This window comes from Carica papaya, chromosome 6, assembly GCF_054855325.1.
Source record: "Carica papaya isolate Zhongbai chromosome 6, ASM5485532v1, whole genome shotgun sequence".
NCBI classification, from domain to species: Eukaryota; Viridiplantae; Streptophyta; class Magnoliopsida; order Brassicales; family Caricaceae; genus Carica; species Carica papaya.
Window position 1 is genome coordinate 36959357 of NC_142314.1, and position 22508 is coordinate 36981864.

General features: G+C 33.9%; 1 protein-coding gene across 15 annotated transcripts in view; it reads left to right on the top strand.

Moving 5' to 3' along the window:
- The window catches only part of LOC110808131 (callose synthase 3-like), a 59860-nt gene extending 39276 nt beyond the window's left edge, over nucleotides 1-20584 (top strand). For 11 of the 15 annotated variants that reach the window (XM_088206518.1, XM_088206521.1, XM_088206522.1 and 8 more), the window contains 4 exons: nucleotides 8834-8968; nucleotides 9080-9156; nucleotides 9230-9317; nucleotides 20295-20584. In XM_088206518.1, coding sequence (XP_088062644.1) covers nucleotides 8834-8968; nucleotides 9080-9156; nucleotides 9230-9317; nucleotides 20295-20369 — 375 coding nt within the window. In that variant the 3' untranslated portion in view covers nucleotides 20370-20584. Of the gene's footprint in view, nucleotides 1-8833; nucleotides 8969-9065; nucleotides 9157-9229; nucleotides 9318-15844; nucleotides 15911-20294 lie in introns of those variants that run through there. The other 4 variants (XM_088206525.1, XM_088206528.1, XM_088206530.1 and 1 more) reach the window with 4 other exon arrangements.
- Nucleotides 20585-22508: the final 1924 nt, after the last annotated feature.

The following is a 22508-nucleotide window of genomic DNA, read 5'->3' on the forward strand; positions in this document are numbered from 1 at the left end:
AACCTGGCATGGGTGACCCTTTTTGTTGGAATGTTTCATCAACTCGAATTTGGGTGCTTTCGAAGCAAGGTAAAAGTCAGACCATTGTGGCAAGGAGTGTTGTTTGCTGGTCTTTTTGGACAATATGAATAAAAAGAAATCGGCAGATTTCTCAAGATCGTTCTCTGAAGGATAACCTCATATGGGAGAAGATGATATTCTAGCTTTCCATTGGGCGAAAGCTCATGAGAAATATTCTAACACCTCCCTTATTGTCCTTATAGGAGCTGGAATGCTATAATTACATGATTTGTTCTCTGCTTGGTGCTTTCTTTTTGTTTCTTGTTTCGATTTTTTTTTTAGTCGGAGATATCCACTGCTTCTTTTGTAATGTTTCCTTTCTTATCTTAGTACAATTCCTTTTCCTATCAAAAAAAGAAAAATATCTTGTCAATCTTCGCTCTCCTCTCAATTAATCTCTATCAAGCTCCAATTCTTTTACTGTATTCTCTCTTTTGTGTCCATTGACCACTTTATGGTGCAATGCTTATCAGTATTCCCCTCATTCACCCATTTGATTTTCGTATTGGTTCTCAGAGATAGTGGACTCTGTTGCAAGTTTATCTAAATCCTTCATTTCCTCAAATATTCCTATCTACTCTTTATTCCTTGATTTTAGTTCCTTTTTTCGAGTTCTTTAGTCTCCTCATGCATTTGTGTCCCTCCCACCCATTTGTGCTACCTTCCTACCACGATTCCCTCACTCTTGACCCAAACTCCGGATGTTGCAACCATAAATTTTCAAATTGTAAAAAAGTAGGATCCTATCAAAAATACATTGAGATTCAAGCAAGAATGGGAAAGTGATTTGATATAGGTTGTGAGAAGATCTCTTGTATTATTGTAGAAATTTAGGAAAAAATATTTACTTTATTTTCACTATATTTTTGGTGTTACAAATAACACATATATACAAGAATTCTTAAATATAAATAAAAAAATTCATCTTATAATAGGGATTTTAAATAATTAAAAGAAATTAATAGCGAAAGCTATATAGGAAAAAATATCACAATTATTTAGACAATAAAATATTTATGTCAGCACTCCCCCTCAAGTTGATGTGAAAATATCACACATACCCAACTTGCATATGAAGTTCTGAAGAGTTTTGTTACAAAATCTTTTAGTGAAGATATCTGTCACCTGATTGCTACAAAATACATGACATAAGCATAAGGAGCCATCAACTACTTTCTCTTTTATGAAGTAACGGTCAATGTTAATATATTTTGTCCGATCATGTTGAACTGGATTTTGGACAATATTAATAGCTGCGTTATTGTGACAAAACAATGATAGCCTCCCTTCTTTAAACAGTTTGAATTCATTCATTAGTTTCTGCAACCATAATAATTCACATACCTCTTGAGTCATTGCTTTATATTCTGCTTCAGCACTAGAACGGGCAACCACACTCTGCTTCTTGCTTTCCATGTAACCAAGTTGCTAACAATGAATGTGCAGTAACCAGTAGTTGACCTTCTATCATCTAGAGATTCAGCCCAATTGGCATCTGTAAATGCTTCTATCTTCGGGTAACCATTTCTAAAGAAGAGTAAACATTTTCCTGGTGCAGATTTTAGATATCATAATATTCGAAAGATGACATGTAAATGAGTCTTGCGAGAATTATGCATGTACTGACTCACCAGACTAACTGCATAAGGTATATTTAGTTTGGTGTGTGAGAAATAAATGAATCTTTCAACTAATCTCTGATATCTTTCCATGTCAACTAATGCACCACTGCTGACTTGCAACTCATCATTCTAGTCTTTTCTAATAAGTATAGCATATACTTTCTTTGAGATGAAGATTCTTGTATTAGATATGGCAACCTCAATTCACAAAAAGTATTGCAATTTTCTTATATTCTTAATTTTAAATTCTCGAGTAAGAAGTCCCTTTAGTCAAGTCATCTTCTTTATATCATCTGCAGTTACTATAATATCAACGTAAACAATGAGAAGAGTGATCTTATTCTCACAATGCTTGATGAACAGAGTATGATCAGCATTACTTTGCTAATATCCAAAAGAGATTATAATTCTTTTGAACTTTTCAAACTATGCTCTTGGAGACTGTTTTAATCCATACAATACCTTTTTTAATTTGCAGACCTTCCCTTATGTTCTTTCATCTTTGAATTCAGGTGAAATCTTCATGTATATCTCTTCCTTTAAGTCCCCATGGAGGAAAACATTTTTTACATCAAACTAATGTAAATCTCCATCAAGATTAGCAGCACAGGATAGCAATATTCTGATTGTGTTCATTTTTGCAACAGATGTAAAGGTTTCTTGATAGTCAACTCCATAAGTCTGAGTATACTTCTTAGCCATTAATCTAGTTTTGTATCTTTCAATCGACCCATTTGCTTTATATTTTACAGTGAACACCCATTTACAATCAACCATCTTTTTTTCTTGTGGGATTGAAATAAGATAGAGAGTCATAGGAGACAAAATTAGATATAAGATATTTAGTATAAGTTCTGATTTCTTTTTTGAAAGCAATGGGTTTATCAGATAATTCATAAGGTAAAGATGACTCACCAGTATTTTCAAAAGCTGAAGAATTCTCTTGACCTGGGATAAACTGCATAGTAGCATTTTATGTCTTATCTCTCCTTGAATATCTCTTCAAGTCCAGTTTATCTAGTCGTTCAACATTTTTTTCTTGAATAGGATCTTATAACAAGAAATTCTCTCCCTAAATATGACTGTCAAGAGTGATCAAATTAGGCATTACCTTTTCCTTTTCACTCTCCCCCTGAAGAGGTGTTGGGGTAGCGCTGAAGTATGGTTCAAATTCTCTAAAAATAACATCTATAGTCACAAAGTATTTCTTATATGACGGATAATAACAATCGTAACCCTTTTGAGTAGGAGAATATTCAACAAATACACATTTGAAAGTTCTAGGTTTTAGCTTACTCACATTTCTAGTATGAATAAAACAAACACAGCCAAACACTTTGGGAGAAACAGTATAAGAATTTGTACCTTGCAAAACTTCCAGAGGACTTCTAAAATCAAGAACCCGCAAAGGCATTCTATTAATAAGATAGGTAAATGAGAGAACTGCATCTCTCTAATAACATTTAGGAAGATTCATGGTGAACATTAGTAACCGAGCTACCTCCAATATGTGTTTATTTTTTATTTCAACAACTCCATTCTGTTTACTAATGTAAGCACAACTTATTTGAAGAATTATCCATTAGACTTCAAGTAGGAACAATATCCATCATCTATATATTTTGTACTGTTGTCTGTTCTTAAAATTTTAATTTGAGCATCAAATTATGTACATACCATTTTATGAAATGACTGAAAGCGTAAGAACACATCACTTTTGGCTTTCAACAGATAAATCCATATTAATTTACTATAACGGTCAATGAAAATAACAAATTATGTATAGTCAGATAAAGATGTATTCTGAATAGGTCCCCAAATATCATAATGAATGATCATAAAAGGAGTAGAACTTTTATACTTACTCACATGATATGAACTCCTTTTATGTTTAGATATCTCACATGTATTACAAAATGAGGAATCCATAAAAGTTCTTTTAAACAATGTGGGATACAATTTTTCTAGAATAAAGAAAGGATGTCCTAATTGTCGATGCAACTGTAGGATTTCCTTATTGACATCCGTATTGCCGAAGGCAGCTTAATTTCCAATGACGTTTTGACTTTTATCCAAGACATGTAAGTCATCCTGCAGTCTACCTGTGCCAATCATCTTTCCTGTTTGAAGATTTTTAAGGACATAATGGTTAAAAAAAAACTTAATTTTATATTTAAGATCTCTAGTAAGGGCACTAATAGATAAGAGACTGTTAGGAAAACTAAGTACATGAAAAACTGAAATAAATGGAATGGTCGGAGTACAATTAATGGAAGTTGTTCCAGATACAAGAGTGTATGATCCATCGGCAACATAGACATTTTCTCGTTGCGTATATGGAAGATAGGTCAGAAAAATATTTAGAATACCCTATCATGTGTCTGTTAGTTTCAAAGTCTATAATCCAAGTATCAGAATTGAAAATAGTAGGGAGAGGAGTAATACCTGAGTTTATCATTTTTGACGCACCGATAATGAAAGAACAATACCCAGCTGCTAATTTCAACGAGATAGAAAAAATTCGAAGGATGCCAAAAAATACTCCAACACCAATAAAAACCAAAAAATGTTGCGAGATCGGAGGAGATCACTAGAGACAAGTCGGTCCAGCGAGACAAGAGAACCAGAGCTGGATCTGAGAGAGATAAGTCTAGAGCCAGAGACAGAGGCAAGCGCGAGCTACAAGAGGCCAAATCGCGACTGGATTTTGGAAAAAAAAAAAAAAAAAAACAGACCTGCTGGTGCTCGGCCAGACGTGGTCGCACGGCAAAAGAGAACAGCAACTGCGCGCAGCCACGTGAAAGGCGGAGCTGCGAAACAAGACCCGTGCGCGAATGGAGAAACCGTGCAGAGAGCCATGCACAAACCAAGGTAGATGGGTTGGGGAGATGTGCAAATGGAGAAACTACGCCAACCAAGTCTGCAATGCGCGAACTAAGGCTGTGCGGTTTGGATCGAGCGCGACTCAGAGGGATATGAACCGAGTCTGCGATGCACGACTAGGCGAAGGAGAACCAGATGCTGTGCGGGTCGGGTCAGGCGCGAAATAGAGAGAGATGGCTTGTGCGAATAAGAGAGACAGCCGAAGGAGAAGCAATGGTCGGGCGAACAACCGTGCGCGACCAGAGCAAGGGGATTGGGTATGGTGAAGACGCTCACCAGAGAAGGGCAGCAGGCTGACAATGATGCTAAGACTCCATTTGGGTGAGTGTTGAAAATATTTTAGAGTTTGAAAGAAATCTTAAAAATTAAAATCCCAAGATACCCTTATTTTGCTATGATAACATGTAGAAATTTAAAAAAAAAAATGTATTTTATTTCTATTATATTTTTTATGTTACAAATAACTCATATATATATAAGAATTTATAAATACAAATAAGATAATTTCTTTTATAATAGAGATTTTAAATAATTATAAAAAAATTAATAATGAGAGCTATATAAGAAAAAATATCATAATTATTTAGATAACAAAATATTCATATAAACAATTATATTAGGAAATGTTATGCTCTCCACTTGTAGAGATTAAAGACCAGTCTAAACATGATGAGATTATCTCCTGTCTATCAACTATCCAAATAAATTAGTTATTTGCTAAAAGGTCTTACAATTGGCAGTCTTCTATGAAAGTATTAAATTTTTTATATGGTCATTCTATTCACCCGAAGCCTCTCATCCGAAAATCTAGAAGTGTTGAGATTCTCTCCCAGACATCAAAACAAATTGCGGAGGTCTGACAAAAAGGAGAATTCCTCCCATAATAAACCTCAAAGTCTATATCTTTTTGGCCCTTATACACTGGTGAACCAACAGCTTCCTTTTCTTTTTAAATTAAGAGGCACTAACAGCGAGAAGGTTCCTTCAATTGCATCAACTTTTGATGCAAACTTAAAGTCTTAAATGATTAGGATGCCCCTCGAAATACCTACTGATGGTAAAATCACTCACACATTGATCCAACTTTCACACGCACCTCGGCCTAGGATGGTGTTGATCTCTTCTTTTTTCACTTCTTAAATCATTACTATGTTAGGACTTGCTCTCACTAATACCTCTTTGTTTTTTGTCCTCTTTACTGCTCTACCTAGTCCGTTAACCCTCTGACTTACCTCTCATGGACACTTCAAAGACCCATATCCATCGCCTACTCCACCTAAACCTCTCCTATGTGCTAAATTCCCAATCCCCGAGCATAAGCCTTGGGTGATACTACCACCCTCAGCTGCTTCCACTGTCAAACAAGATTGATTTTATGGCAATGGTACTTCCCTAGTGATACCATACTCTTTCAAGTCACAGCTTGATTTCCATATTTATGTTTGTGATATGGAATGGGTAGAATGCCTTTGCCTTAGGATGTCATTTCGTCATTGGTCCTTGTCAACATGGAATAAAAGTGAGTTAGGAAAAGTATGCAGGTTAGGATGGTTCACACTGTTTATTGTCTCAATGTTTGGATTGCACACTGTTTCCTTCTCTGGTACTATGCATTTATTTGGATCACCATGCAGCTCTAACCCATCCCTTTCTTGATGTTCTTCATCTTTGCCCTTACCTTGTCCTATTTTTGCTATTTTATCTGCAAACACAAGTTGTAACCCCTCCCATTTTACATTTATGTCCTTGCTGTGAACCTTCTCTTGGCCAAGATCTTCCTCACATTTTTTCTCTTCCTCTGCAATTGATATTTTAGAAGAAGATTCCAATAGTTCTATTTCAAAATCTTGCACTGTTTCCAGCCCCTTTTGCCCTCCATTTTTGTCATCACAATGTTTGCATAATTGTTGTAGATCAAAGATTTGTCCATTCACGTAATCTGAAAATTGTTTATGTGCAAAATCTGGCTCGCCACCTCAGATTTTCCCCTATTCTGCTGAACTACAGGAGGGGAAGAGATAGGGTTCTGTTCTGCCTGAAGGAAGATTGTCTTCTCTGGCTACACCACCACAAGGGAGGAGGGAGGGTGGACGATGATGATTGACTTCAGTCACCTCTGTCCAGCTGCGGTGCTACTCTCATCTGTCATCAATTTTAGTTTAGGACACGGCTTAGAATTCGGCTCAATCACAGATTTGGATCGCCTGTTTGGGTCTTCAAATCCTAGCTTGTTGGGTTTTCAGCCAGATATGGTGTTAGGGATCCTGAGTACCAAAATGATAGTAATAATTATTATTATTTTTATTCATAATTAATTTCTTCTAATTTCAGGTTTTTAAGTGTCTTTTTCATTTGTTTATGGAGTGTTTTTATGTGCTTATATAAGGGCGATATGTATGGAATAAATTCAATTAAGTAGTTGTTAAAGTCGACGAAATCAGGAAGATAAGATTAGGCAGTTGTAGCAGTTATTCGTAAGCAGTATAACAGTTTCTATGGACTATTTTTAACAGAGAGAACCCTGCCGTCCCTTGAGTAAATAAGTATTCAACATTTTTAATAATTTCTTTCCATACTTTTCTTATGTTAGAACTAGGGACTTAGAGAACAAAAATTAAGGAACAATTTCTATTCTTGGTAGAAACAGCAACTGCCAAATGTAAGACCCAAAGACACTTAAACATTTCTGCAGATTTTCATATTAATTGTCCCATAACTAGATCTATTTGTAGGAACCATAACATCTAGATTGGGCCCGAATAAGGGTTAAATTTGCTGAAGGCTGTGGGTTATGTAGATTGGGCTCAATTTTGTTATTAAGCCCGAAGAAACTGGTTTTTTTTGCTTCACAGCCCAGCCCAGAGGCTGCTGCCTCCTTAGAGCTTCTTTGGGATATATTTAGCTGAGCCCTACCTCACTGTTTCTCTTTCCTTCTTGGTCTACATTGACTTCCAGTGAGTGAGTTTTCAATTCTACAAAATCCTCCCCAGAATCTATTCTTAAATTTTGAATCTATAGGAGATTGTGAGGCAAGATTTTTTCTCTTTTGAAAATTGAATCTTCTGATCTGCCACCTAGCTGTTGCCCACAAATCCTGCTTTATAGTCCACAAAACCTGCTCTGCAGTTCCAGCATGAATCATGCCGCCCAGCTCTTTTCTTGCCTCTGCCTGTGGTGAGCCTTCCTTTAGTTTTGTGCCCTGCGTATCAATCAGCACAACTGCCACCTCTTTCCATCCCCTGTTATATCTTCCTATAGGAAAACAGACCCTACATGTGTGAGGTCCCCTTCATATCTTGACAATAACAAGAAGCGTTCCCGAATTTAACAAGCAAGCATCCACTAGTCACCCTATACACTGGAACATAAATGATCTCCTCGGCCTGAGTCTTTGTCCAATTGAGAAATTATTCAGATTCCCACCAGTCGGGTGCAATATCACAAACCTAATCCTTTGCCTTCTCTTCAATTCTTATCCTTTCAGGGTCCATTCCACTTGCTCATGAAGAAGAGCTTAGATTCTAATGAAAAATGTTCTTTGTTCTACTTATGAAGCTTAATAATAACCTAAATGAATAGCTAAAAAATGGAATAATCATCCCTGCCAAAGCTTTTGTTTACCATCTAATTTTAACCTTATTTGTAGGACACCGATCTAGATCCTCAAGGAAAGACCATGCATCTGTATAAATGAAAAAAAGGCATGATTTAAGATCTATTTCTAGGTCCAATCTGTTAGAACCGTCGTTCATTGTAGGATGGGTTTTCTTTAATATTTTTAATCATTATCAGAATGAGTTTAGCTGTTACAGGTTTAGTTTCACCTAAGTTGCTGTTAATATTGGTTGATAGAGCCAAACTGGAATGTAGATTCAAGGTGATGGCGCCAATGCCTATATTCCTGTAGTGTGGGCAAGTTTCTGAATTCAATTCACATAAGTCCAAACATGCCAAACAATCTAATCCAAAACTGCCCTGCTGCATCACACTGCAAAAAAACATGGTTGTGCAGCTTGGCCTGCACCTACACGTAGTGCAAACATCTGGTGAAAGAGCACGACTTAGTCTATGTATTTGCAACATCCCATTAGTATTGAGCCGGTTGAGTCCGTGTATAGTTATCTGTCTTCCGTTTCTCGTGGTGAATCCGGATTAACATTTCCTCTAGTTTGTTCTTGAATGCCTAGTTATCTGTCTCCCAGTAAATTCTTTTGTGCTATATTTACCTTATTGGACATCTAAGCATTTTTATTCTTTCTTAACTGCAGACTGCATTTGAACTTTATGGTTTGCTGGCTGGAAATGTTAGTGTCATTACAGGAGCGTACGTGCGCCCAACTTATGCAGGTGAAGAGGCTTTTTTGAGGAAAGTCATTACACCTGTCTATGAAGTGATTGCGAGGGTATTGGATGCAATTTCTTGACCTACAATTAGTTTTTGATTCTTTTTCATATTTTCCTTGTATAAAATTTTTTCAATTATATATTTAATTGTAACAGTTGGATATTGACAGGAAGCTAAAAAGAGCAAAAGAGGAAAATTAAAGGATTTACAGCAGAGGAATTATGATGTCCTAAATCAATACTTCAGGTATTGGACATCTTACTTATTTTGCATTGTACATATTGTGCTGATTGATATTTTCAATTATGTTTAATTGCAGGTCTGTTGATTGTTTTCGGTTAGGTTGGCCATTGCGTCCGGATATCCTCCACATGCCTCTTGCACAGCTTCCTTCTAAGAGAAATGCGGTAAGAAATTATTGTGGTGACTCAAGTGCCAATATCAAGAATCCTATATGCTTTCCCGAACATCTTCACTTTCTTCAGAACGTCTGGTGCATCACTAAGCATCCCTATGCATCTCTATGGCTAATGGCTTAAGAGGAAACCTTTTCTTCTTTAGAGATCCCTATGAACAATAGACTGTTTCCATGTATGAATAAAATCTCCCATTTCCATTTCAAGACTACAGTATACGCATTAAGTTTCTCCAGTTGATATAACGCTGGAATAGAGGTTGTTCCTTCTCTCTTTGTTTCTCTCCCCTTACCTGGGGTGGCAAAACACATATTGTGCTTAAACAGTCATAGACTAGTATCCCTAATTCTTATACAACTCATTTATCTATAAGGTCATGATTTCTAAACCGATACACGACTTGTTTATAAATGAACCAACATAGACCCGCTTGACCTGGGTTTAATGTGGCGCAGGATCAACTAGAGAGAGAGAGAGTTCTAGAGAGGTAGAGTACACGAAGAGATCCGGTTCTCTTCAAAGGCCTCGGGCCGGCCAATGGGGCCCGACCACTTTGAGTGGGAACTCAAACCAGAGGGGGTGAAGGTTTCTGGTTATTGACAACAAATCCTTTGATCTGATCAGTGAAGGTCGGAGGGTGGATGGATTGAGAATAAGAGAGAATGGAAGTGGTTTCCAGACTTCGATTTCCCTAAACAAGGATGAGGTAGGTTGGTTTTTGAATGTTCTTGAGGATTTCTACTGAAGGAATGGGGTTCCATGGGCTAAGCACTTCAACGGCCAAAGCAATGAGTTATGGATCTCATTCAGCAGTAATAGGAGAGGTTTGTTCCTAGTATTCTCTATTGTGTGGGCCAGGAATGCGAAGAGAATGTTCATTCCAGAAGGAGCACAGGGGAGTGGCTGGTTGAAGTTTATGAACGCGGCTTTTGAGCTGGCGGAAAAACCAGTGATTAATCCTGCCGGGGGGTATGAAGAATGAAAAAAGGGCTGGAGATGGGGCACGAACACGTTTGGCAGCACAGGCATCACAGTGGAAAGCTTCAGTCCAATGTCCCCATTGTGCGGTGCTGATCCATTTTTCGGTAGAGGTTGAGGTCCCAAATTCTTACGTGATGGCGCTCAAATCTTCATTCACTTTAACTGGTTATTGTGCCTAGCTACAGCCAAGAAAGGCTTGTCAGTTTTGACATTTTCTGGATGACAACTCATTCTCTTCCTTAGGATTCTACATGTTAAAACTTTCTATAACAGTAGAGTGTAACTTTTGTAAAGAGGACTGCAAAAGTATGGAGATCATTCAAAAATTCATGGGAATAGTTTTGAACTGCTAAAAACCAGTCCGGAATGAGGTAAACTGATATTGGTGAACCGAGTTTGTCAAACCCAATTAAAAAGTTAAAACAGAGCACGATTTAATAGAGCCCACTCGAAGCTCAGACATGAAACTCATGCGCTGGCTTGCACTCACCTGACAGCGGCAAGCATTTACTAGTTGACTTGATTTTAGGTAAGGGTTTCAATAGGAGATTGGTTAGATATATGGTTGTGTGGAAGTACGAGATCTAGAGAGGCTGCTTTTGGAAGAATTTGCATTGGTGAATGACACATTTTCCGCTAGAATTTCACAGCAGGGTTACAAGGGTCCTGAGTTCAATGGAGGGGTGTGTCACTAACTAGCAGTGGCTTGTGGGTGGACTAGCAATATTTTAAGGGTTTCTATATATACCTTTTTTTCTCATAGGTTTAGACCAGTTTGGATGTAGGGTTTTGAGATTTTAGAGTGCAAGATTCTTCTAGCTCTAATAGCAAATAATGTATGAAAAACAGAGTTATTTTTCCTACTAAAGAATTTGGGAATAAGAACGTAGATATCACACTTAGATCCTCTTCTACGTCATATCTAAAAAATTTTAAGTATCACACTTGAAGATTTAGTTGTATTACAGAATCAAGCATTAAGATATTCTCAAACTATGTTGTTGAATAACAGATGATGATGTCAAGGAGATTATAAAGGTACTTATAGAGTGCCAACTACCAAGTATTTCTTAAGTAGCATTAGGCTAAGAAATGCAAAGACTAATAAATTAAAAGTACCACTCCTAATGAAATAGGGAATTTCGCTTGTTGCTTTTATTATGCTTCTTATTTTAAAAAGAAAATTAGGGAATATGATAGGGGCTCTACAAGTGCAGCAAAAGCTGGACCTTTTGATAAGGTGTATTAAAGAAGGAAGAATAAAGTAGGAGTTTTATTGTGTGTTTAAATTAATCAGTTCATTATGGATTAGATTGTCATAAATGTAATTGTAATAGGGTTGTTGTATATTATGTTAACAGTGTGTATGAGTAGGAATAAAGAAGAATGTTAGGATTAAGACAAAGGTAGTTCAGATAAATTCAGAAATAACTTTCAGATAACTACTCCTTTTAATGTAATAAAACCTGCTGTTTCTTGGTGTAAAGAATTAGTAAAAATATTAAATATTTTTTGTATCTTATTCAAATAGGAGAAGGGGTATATATACATACAGACGGATTCATATATGATAACCAACATTAATTATCCTATTTATTTTCTTCTTAATTATACTAATATATTTGGAAAGATAATCATACTATTATATACAAAATATATTCTATAATATTCTAATACTCCCCGTCAAGTTGGAGCATAAATATTAATCATGTTCAGTTTGTTACAAAAATGATCAATCCGTGTTCCATTTAGAGGGTTTGTAAATACATCACCAAGTTGTTCTACTATTTTCATATAATCAATAGATATAAAGTTTTTCTAAATCTTCTCTCAAATGAAATGACAATCAATATCGATACGTTTGGTTCTCTTATGATACAATGGATTTGAAGTAATATGAAAGGCAACCTGATTATCGCATCAAAATTTTGCAGGAGATGTGGGTTTCAAATTCATTTTATCTAAAAGATGATGTATCAATAAGACTTTCATGTAGACGGAGTCGTAATTCTATATTCGGACTTTGCGCTTGAGTAAGATAGTATTGTTTGCTTCTTATTTTTTCATAATATGAGATTTCCACCAAGAAAAATACAACAACTCATAGTAAATCTTCTATCAATTTTAGATCCAATCTAATCAGCATTTGTAAAACATTTAATTGAGTATACCCATGATTTTTAAACACTGTCAAGTGCTGGGGCACCTTTTAAGTATCACAAAATCTGTTACAGAACTTTTCAGTGTTTGACAGTAGGTGCAGATCTAAATTGACTCGCAACATTAACAGGATATACAATATCTGGACGAGTCACAGTGAGATAATTCAATTTTCTAACTAATTGCCTGTATTTTTCTGGACCATCAAGGGGATCCCATCATCTTTTGTAAGATGTACATTTGGTACTATTTGTGTCTTGTATAGCTTAGATCTCAGTTTTTCTGTTTTTGCAAGTAAATCACGTACATACTTTTTTCTAAGATAGCAAAATCTCTTCCTTATTTATTGTTATTTCAACTCTCAATAAGTATTTAGCTATTTCAAGTCTTTGGTATGGAACTTGGTATGCAAGAATGACTTGAGAAATGATATTCCTGCATGATCATCTCCTGTAATCATAATATCATCAACATAAATAATAAAAAATATAATATCAGCTGTTGATTGTCTATAAAAGACCGAATGATCACACACTTTTCTTTAATTCAAACTCATATGCTATTTCACTAAACTTGTCAAACCACGCACGGGAATTTTGCTTCAAACCATGTAAATATTTCTTCAAATGACAGATTTTCTTGTACTTCCCTGAGCAACAAACTCGGGTGGTTGTTTTATATACACTTCTTCTAAGATATTACCATAAAGAAATGCATTTGTAATGTTCAACTAGTGTAAAGGTCAGTCTTAAGAGGCTGCAATAGAGATGAATAAATAAAAAAAGATAAGTTTGGCCACTTGAAAGAATGTATTAAAATAATCAATCCCATATATCTAAGCATTCACTATCGGTCGAGGTTTAACTTTCGTCACAGAGTTATCTAGATTCACTTTGACTGCAAATATCCATTTCCACCCTACAACCCTTTTTCCTTTGGATAAATCCATCAGATCCCAAGTATGATTATTATCAAGAGTGTTTATCTCCTGAAGTATGACATTACGTCAACCAAGATTATTCAAAACTTTCTTAACTATGTTGGGTATAGAAGTTGAATCTATCGAAACGATTAAAGAGTTAGATGAAGGAGACAAGTGATCATATGAAATAAAATTAACAATGAGATAAGTAGAGTGAAGAAGGGTGTATTGACGTGTACCTTTACAAAAACTGATGGGAAGATCAAAATCATGTGTGGAATGATCAGATGACGAAGAAGTTAGTACATGACATGTATTATTAGTCTATTATCTCCTGAAAAAAAATATGAATAATTGGCAATTGTACTTGAGTTTGAGGCATACCATCATCAGTTTGCTCAACTACAATAGAAGGCACATCGAGAAAAATACCATTATTTAGTTGCTCCATAGAGATACTGGGCTGGAACCTATAGATGAGGCATTTATCGTCCTTCACCTGATCTGTAAAACTGGACGATGAGACAAAGAATGATATATTCTCTGAAAAGATTACATCGGTTGATACTAGGTATTTGTTTAGGTGTGAAGAGTAACACTGATATCTTTTTTGCATGCGAGAATATCTCAAAAAGACACACTTCAAGGCTTTTGGATCCAACTTAGTTATAACTTATTTGGAAAAAGAATATTGTAAGGAATATTACCTTCAAGTACTATAGATGGTAAATGATTAATTAAGAAATAGGCAATGAATACAACATCGGCTTAGAATTGTTTGGGAACCTATGTTTGGAATAAAAAGACTCGAGCTATCTCAAGTAAATGTCTGTTCTTTCTTTCAACAACTCCGTTTTGAGATGGTTTATCAACACAAGAAGATTGATGAATCTCTTGTTGAGTCATATAATTCCAAACTGAATCTGACATATATTATTTGACAATATTACTCCTTAGCACGTGCACAGAAATATTAAAGTAGGTTTTAATTTCCGCATAAAAAACACAAAAATTAGCAAACACTTCAGAACGATTTTTCATAAAATATATTCAAATTATTTAAAAAAAATCATCCATAAAAGTAATAAAATATTTAAACTTTATTTTAGACATAACAGGATATAGACCCCAAAATATTTAAATGAATTAATTCAAAAGCAGACTCAACTCGTTTATTAATTCTTGAACTTGATGAGTTACGGTAACGTTTTGCACATTGACATGACTTACAATTTAATAAAGATAAATCATAAAATTGAGGACATAATTTCTTCAACACAATGAGAGATAGATTTTCCAATTGACATTGTGCTTCAAATGGAGAGACAACACTAGATCAGACAACTGATCGAGACATCCAACAATCAAGAATGTAGAGACTTTCTAATACATGTATTTTGCTAATAATCTATTTCGTCATAAGATTTTGAAAAGGTAATGATCAGGAAAAAATGAAATACAACAATTAAGATATTTGATAAATCTACTTATATAATTCAAATTGAATATAAGTTTACGTAGACTTAATACAAATGTCAGGGTAATGGAGGGAGTCGGTTTTATAATCTCAAAACTCTCAAAGGTTGATTCATCACAAATAGTTACAGGAGAGAGTGCTTTGTGTGATCGAAAGTTATAGAAGATATTAGGGTTACCCATCATGTGATTTGTAGCACCAGAATCAATCACCCATTTGTCTGAAGAAGAGATAAAGTATCTTTTACCTGATTTAGCATTAGTGACTGGTGTATATTCCTTCAAAAACTTTTGAAACTGAAAGAACTTTACATACTCATCAGTTGAAACCAATATAGTTTTTTCGATGAGTTAGCAGTAGTAGCAGTAACAGCAATAGCAATATTGACAGTTTGTGTTCTCTTATTCCGATTCTGCAATTTCTTACATTGCCGCTTTATATGTCCTTGTTCATGATAGTAATAACAAATAATATTACTTAAATCATTGTTCCAACTATCCATTACTTCGTTTCTTCCCGTGTTATTATTACTTCTTCCTCTTTTGGTAACAAGAACATTGGTGGACTGATTGGTTGTAGTAGTTTTTGTGCGTAACACTCTATTAAAAACTTTCTGAAGAGATGTGATCTCAGAACATGATAGAATATGATACTTGACAGTCTCAAATTTTGATGAAAAACCAGACAAGAAACTCATTATGGTCATCTGCTCTCTTTGAGTTTTTTGTATCTTGATATCAGTACTGAACGACAAAAGTACATTAAGCTACTCATATGTTCTTTGAGTTCTATAAAGTAAGCCGTGAGAGATTTAGCCTCTTTCTCAACACGGTAGAAGACGCTATAAACATCATACATGCGGGACACATTTCATTTACCTGAATACAGAAATTCTATGTAATTCATTAGTTCCTAGACAAACTCATAGTGATTAATTAAGTCAATTACCTCACTGTCAATTGAATTTCTAATCTGCAGAAACAACCATGCATCACCTCTTAACCAAGCTTGTTTACTTCTATTAGTGAGAGTGTCTTGAATCAGGTAATTATTCTTGTCAATACTGCGTAAATAAAACTTAATAGTCTTGCTCTACTGCAGATACTTTGTGTCATTCAATTTATGTTCAGTGATCTTTGACATGGTTGAGACTATCTCACTTATAGAGAATTTGTTATCATCTATTTTAATTTAGAAATCACAAAAATATTATCGAAAATATCCAAAACACAGCAATTAGAGATACACGAAAAATACTGCAAATAAATCAGAAACTCTGAAAAAACATAATATTTCTTCATGCACAGCTACCGACAAACTAGAACTTCACTGCCACCACCAAAGATTCTACACCGCCGTATGCACCACCATTATAAGCCCACGCACAACCGCCGAAAACTACCAAACAACTTCTCTTTGACCGGAAATCACTACATAACCCAAATGTACACCCAAATCCGGAAAGAAGCTCGTAAAACTGTCCCAAATCATGCCAGAGAACAAAAAATTGCTTGCTATCGCGCATTCTGCTCCACCTCAACCTTCTCCTCTTCGGCCTTCTGTTTTCACGCTCAGAATCGGCCGACAAAGCTTCTCTTCGGCTTCTGTCTTCATGCGGAACTCAACACGCACGCGAAACAACTTCCTCCGGCACACCCGACACTCGCGGAACCAAACAACCGAGAAAACGACTTCCTCCGCTTCTTCTGTGTACACCATCGTTTGGCCGCACTCTAAACTAGTTGGAGGTCGCTGGTCGATTTCCTCCAGCATCGGGAATGGATTATTCAACCTTTCTTTTAGTCTAATCCAATATGATATCTAAAACCCTAAACCTAACTCCGATACCATGTAAAGAGTTAAGAAAAATATTGAATATTTTTTGTATCTTATTTAAATAGGAGGGGTATATATACATACAAACAAATTCATATATAGTAACCAACATAAATTATCTTATTAATTTTCTTTCTAATTATGTTAATATATTTAAAAAGATAATCATACTATTATCTATAAAGAATATTCTATAATATTCTAACACTTGAAAACAAATTTATGTTTGAATAAAATTTATGGAAGTTTGAGTATTTTTTACTCGAGATTGTAAGATTCTCTCTTTACAAGCCATGAAAATCATATTTCAAGATAAGCAAGGGAAGAAAAACTCACAAACATTTCCAAATGCCCACTGATTTTTATGTTCACGGACTCGTGACTAAATCCATTGGTAGAGATCATAACAAAATACTTAAGATCAGAAATAATACTACTAACACAAATAGGAAAATTAAATACCGGTAAGAACCAATTCTAAAATTATTAAACTATAGTAATAGATTTCTAAATAGTAAAATAGTTTTTATGTTAATAAAATTTATGATTTATTGCATCATTTCCTTTTTATTGGGAAAACATCATCTACAATATTTTAAAGTGGCAAGTGACATAAAATATTGATCATCGAGCTTCCCTATAAAAATTTAACAAACTCTATGCTTGGTCATTCTCTGCAATAGCAAACATAATGTAGATCCAAAATCATTTACAAGTGTGAAATTTTGATGGTATGATAAAATTAACATGTTGACCAATTTGTGCTTCAACTTCATCATTGAGTTGAATATTATTAGATCCAATTATTGACTTAGATCCAATTTGTGCTACAAGCGGAACCCCTTGTGTTGAACTTCTATGGAACTCTCTTTAAAAAGTGAATAATCTTGAGAAATCTCAACATTTTTACTCTTAAGATGACATCACAGTTTTTCTCATTTCTCAATTCTAATAGATTCATTCTCTATCTTTTTTCACTGACTGTGGGTATCTTTGAACATTTATATTTACTCATACATTTGTTAAGACCCGAATTGGACATGTGATTCACCAAAACCGGAAATTAAAAATATATTGAATTCAAGTGATTTGGGGTAATTTGGAGTAACTTGGAAATATGGGAGTTAATACGGAAATTAAAGAAATATCCAGAGTGTAAATGAAAGTTTTAAGTATTTGTGGGTAATTTTGATACAATTGAAAGATTGGAGCAGATTTTGAAATTAAAGAAATAGAGAGAACAGAATGGGAATTTTAGAAAAGAAAGAAGAAGATTTTTGAAAGAGAGAAGAGAGGGTGTCGGGGAGAGAAAAAAGAGAGTTTGAGAGAGAGGGAGAGAATATAGATATGTGAAGAAGAGAATATTTTAGAGAGAGAGAGAGACTGGTTTTAGAGAAAGAAATGAGCCATAGAGAGAGAAAAGAAGGGAAAAAGAGAAAGATAACAGAGAAGAGAAGAGAAGAAAAGTAATAGATCAAGAGAGATAAATACTATTTGAGATTCATGTCAAAAAATTACATGCTTTCTTTAGCCTTACAATTATTTATTTATATACACCAAATGGTACATAAAACTCCTTTCAATTGTTTTTATTGTTGCCGAAATGATGTTTCAACTGTAAATGGCATCGGAGGGAGGAAGAAGATGAACAGTTGGGCTGGTTTAGAGATGAAGAGTCAGGTTGGTTCACTATGAGGAGCCGTTCTGTGAAACTCCGTCTGTTTTTCTTTCACTGCAGACAATTCTGTTATGATAGGCTTTAAAACTACATTTTTTATACCAAGCATAAAACAATAAGTTTGGTAGTCTCGTCATGTTAAATATATCGATCATAAAGCCAATGTTGACTTGGAAGAATATGTGTGGACATTATAGGATTATATAACAAAAGAGTGAATCATTGTAGATACCATGACAAATAGAAATGAGACTTTGTTGAATTACCAAATTTCATATGATCCTTCCAAGCCAAGTCTGGATGATTGTGGATGTGGAGATTAAAACAAGATTCAACGATCTTCATGACTAACAAGTTACTTTTATTTTCATAATGGACTAGAGCTGAAAACTTGGAGAATGCTTCCAATCTTCCTTCACTCTGACAGCTTGGTTGCACTTAGCTACGATCAAGAAAGATTTGTCATTTGATATTTCTCTAAGTGATTACTTATTCTCTTCCTCAGGATTTCATATGTTTAAAGATTTTCACAATACTAGAATATTATTTTGTAAAGAGGGTGTAAAAACAAAATCATTGAAAAATTCTTTAGAATGGATCTAAACCACACAAAAAAGAGTATAAGAGGGGGAAAACAAATACGGGCCAGTTGTAGGTCATACGTACATGAGGCTCACATGTTGGCTTCCTGGCGAGCGTTTTGTGGTTAACTCAACTAGAGGTGGGAGTTGTTGATAGGAGGTCTTTGTAAGACAAGGTTGTGAGGAATTACAAGATTGAGAGAGACAATGACTGGGAGAATATGCATCAGCAAGTAGCACGTTTTTGAAAGGAATTTCTCAGTAGGGCTTCGAGGCTCTACTGGTCGGGGTCTCCTGAGGTTATGGTAGCGGTGGTGTCACTGACAGCGTTGGCTGGTGGGTACACTGCTGGCAGTTTTAGGATTTTTGTGTGTGGGCTTTCTTTTTGCCCCATATGGAGTGGAGCCTGGTTGGTCATAGAATTTTGGGATTTTAGAGATTTAAAATTCTTTTAGCATTGGCACCTACTAATGTAAGGATAAATTATGATTAGTTTTCCTACTTGGAATTTAAGACTAAAAACCTAGATATCACACTTAAAGTCTTGTAGACATCATATGTAAAGAAGTTGAAGCATCATATTTAAGATTTGATTGCATCACAAAGTCAAGTACATAGAAATTTCAAATGGTACTAAATAACTTAATGGTGATCTCAATGTGATTATAAAAGAAATTATAGAGTGTCAAATAAGTATTTTTCGAGTAAAATTAAACCAAGAAATATTAAGACTAATATGATTAGAAATATTAAGACTAATAAAGTAGAAAATATTAATACTAATAAGATTATAAATAATACTAATAATACAAATAAGAAAATTAAAATACTAATAAAAATATAATTTTAAAATAACTAAAAGTATAATAATAGATTTCTAAAATAACGTAGTACTTACATATTTAATAAAATTATGGTTTCTAATCGTTAGAAAATCTAGAGCTAACCTATGCATTATTGTGTATCTAAACATGTCATGTAAAAGGATCATGTCAAATTCTGTCGGTACCTAACGAGCTCGTTTCTTCCAAAGATGTTATCTTTCTCACCCAGTTCTTATATCAGCCATCCTTCTCTTTGTACTTCAAGTTTATTTTTCTGAATTCTCATCCTTCATTTGTTATATTATCATGCAATCTTTTTCCCTCTCGTTATTATTAGTTTTATATCAGGTGAATCGATATCTCATAAGCTAATTATCCGTTAATATTTATTACTTTTCTTTAAAATAGCATCAGTTTTAAATGTGTTACTTATGAATTATTAATAACTTTATTCTTTAGGAATTGAGAATTATTTTTATATTTTGTTCTATTTCGTCAATGAAAAACAGGTAATGCCTCGACTAATTCCGGTCAGTTTAAGGTGGCTCTTTTGTGCAAAGGGGCGCTACATGCCTGATAATTGATGCCATGCATCATCATTTTCTAATTTTCTGATGTTGTGATATGTGATCTGTCATTTGTGTGGTAATATACACGATTAAACGGGATCTGTACGTGGTATTTGTGAATTTTGTGATTTCTCTTTAAGATATCTTGCATGATGTGCTTGAACCCTGTATGCAGGGACATTGAACCAAATACCCAATATCTTTTCTTAATTTATCACTATTTATCGATATTTTTACAGAAGGTTTTTTATAACAATTAAAAGTTTTAATATATAGTGGTACAGATAGATGCTTGTGATTTCTCTTTAAGATATGTTGAATGGTGTGGTTATTAGTCTGTAAGGACACTGAACCAATTACCAAAATTTTTTTTTCCTTAATTTCTCATTTGATCTACAAATAATCCCAAACCAAGGCTCGTTATATAGAAAAGTGGTCTTTGTATGTAATTATTTTGGACAGATACCAATTATTTCTCTCTAAGATATGATGCATGATATGCTTTGAGTCTTGCGTGCAAATACCATGCACCAATTATCCCGATCTATAAGACATCTTTTCTTCTCTCAATATTTCTTCTTTGATTCAGTGACAATTTCAAACCAAAGTTTGTTAGATTGAGCAACAGGTTCCATATATGGCATTTATGGATAGATACCTGTTATTGCTCTTTAGAATATGCTACAAGAGATGTTTGAGCTCTGTATGCAAGGACATTGAGCCTATTACTCGATCTTTAGGTTTTTGTTTCTTTCATTCAATTCTTGTCATTTGATTTATCGATAATTCCATAGCAAAGTTTGTTAGTTTGGGTAGCAGCTTCTATACGTCGTATTTATGAATATGTATTTGTGATTTCTCTATAGGATACGTCGTGAAAAGGTAAAAAATCTTTACTTGCATGCAACGACACTGAATTTATTATCTAATTTTCATTTTAGTGATTCAAATTCGCACATTTGAATCACTAATAATTCTAAATATAGGCTTTTTTAGATTGAACAATTTTTATATGTTGTATATGTAAATGGGATTTGTACGATGCGGTGAGTCTTACATGCAAGCACCATGAATTCTTTTCATTTGATTTCTGTTGAGAATTTGGTCAATTAGTTTCTAGGAGATTTGGGAATTAATTGGTAGTCACCATGTTTTAGGTACAAATCTTTCCTACAAAAGAACATTATATAAAGCTTTTCAATTGAATTCAGACTTCCTGAATTCAACATGATATCAACTTTTGATTATTTTAGAAATATAAACAATTGTTTTTGTACCTCAGCAACAACTATCGCAACTAATAGAAAAAATATATATAAATCATGTGTACTTGAGTTTGCATCAATTGCAGTAAATCAGTTCATTTATTTTTAGAAATATCTGAAGGTGAGGAATATCATAGCTATTTAAATCCATTTAATTTAATGAAAGTTTATATTTTTCTTTTTACTATTTTTTTCTTAAAATATAGTAATTTAATTAGATGTTACAATTATTTTTAATTTTTACTATTTATTTAACCGCAAATAAATATAGTATGCAATTTGATAAATAATAATAATAATAATAATTTTTTTCTTTATAATTTTATCTCTAAAGTTTTTTTATTACAATTTAGTTTTTGCTATTTTTTATTTGTTTCAAACATTTAATTTTTTTAATTTTTAAAAGAAAAATTAAAATTATTAGGTTGTGTGTAAATACTCTAAAAAATAGTTCAAGAAAACAAATTTAACTAACCAATTGAATTAATATGTTAATAAAGAATAAAATTAAACATATTTTTTCATTGTTATTAATTTATTAATTTAGTTAATATACTATTAACTTTTATTTAAATTAGTCAATACCTTAATTATTAGTTAAATTTATTTTTGCATTTTAAAAAAGTTATGATATAGTCTTTTTCTTTAACTAGTCGGTCATATTGTTAAGTATGATCATACAGATATGACGTCTCTTACTAGGCAATGTATAAGTGAACATCATATTAAATGTCATATAATATTTGACATGATATTTTAAAAAATAAATATAAATTATTCGTGATATCTAATATGATATTTTTAAAAAATAAGTGTGAACATGTTTAAATTGATTTATAATTTTGTTTTAAAAAAAAAAAACAATCAGATCTACGATATAAATGCAGAC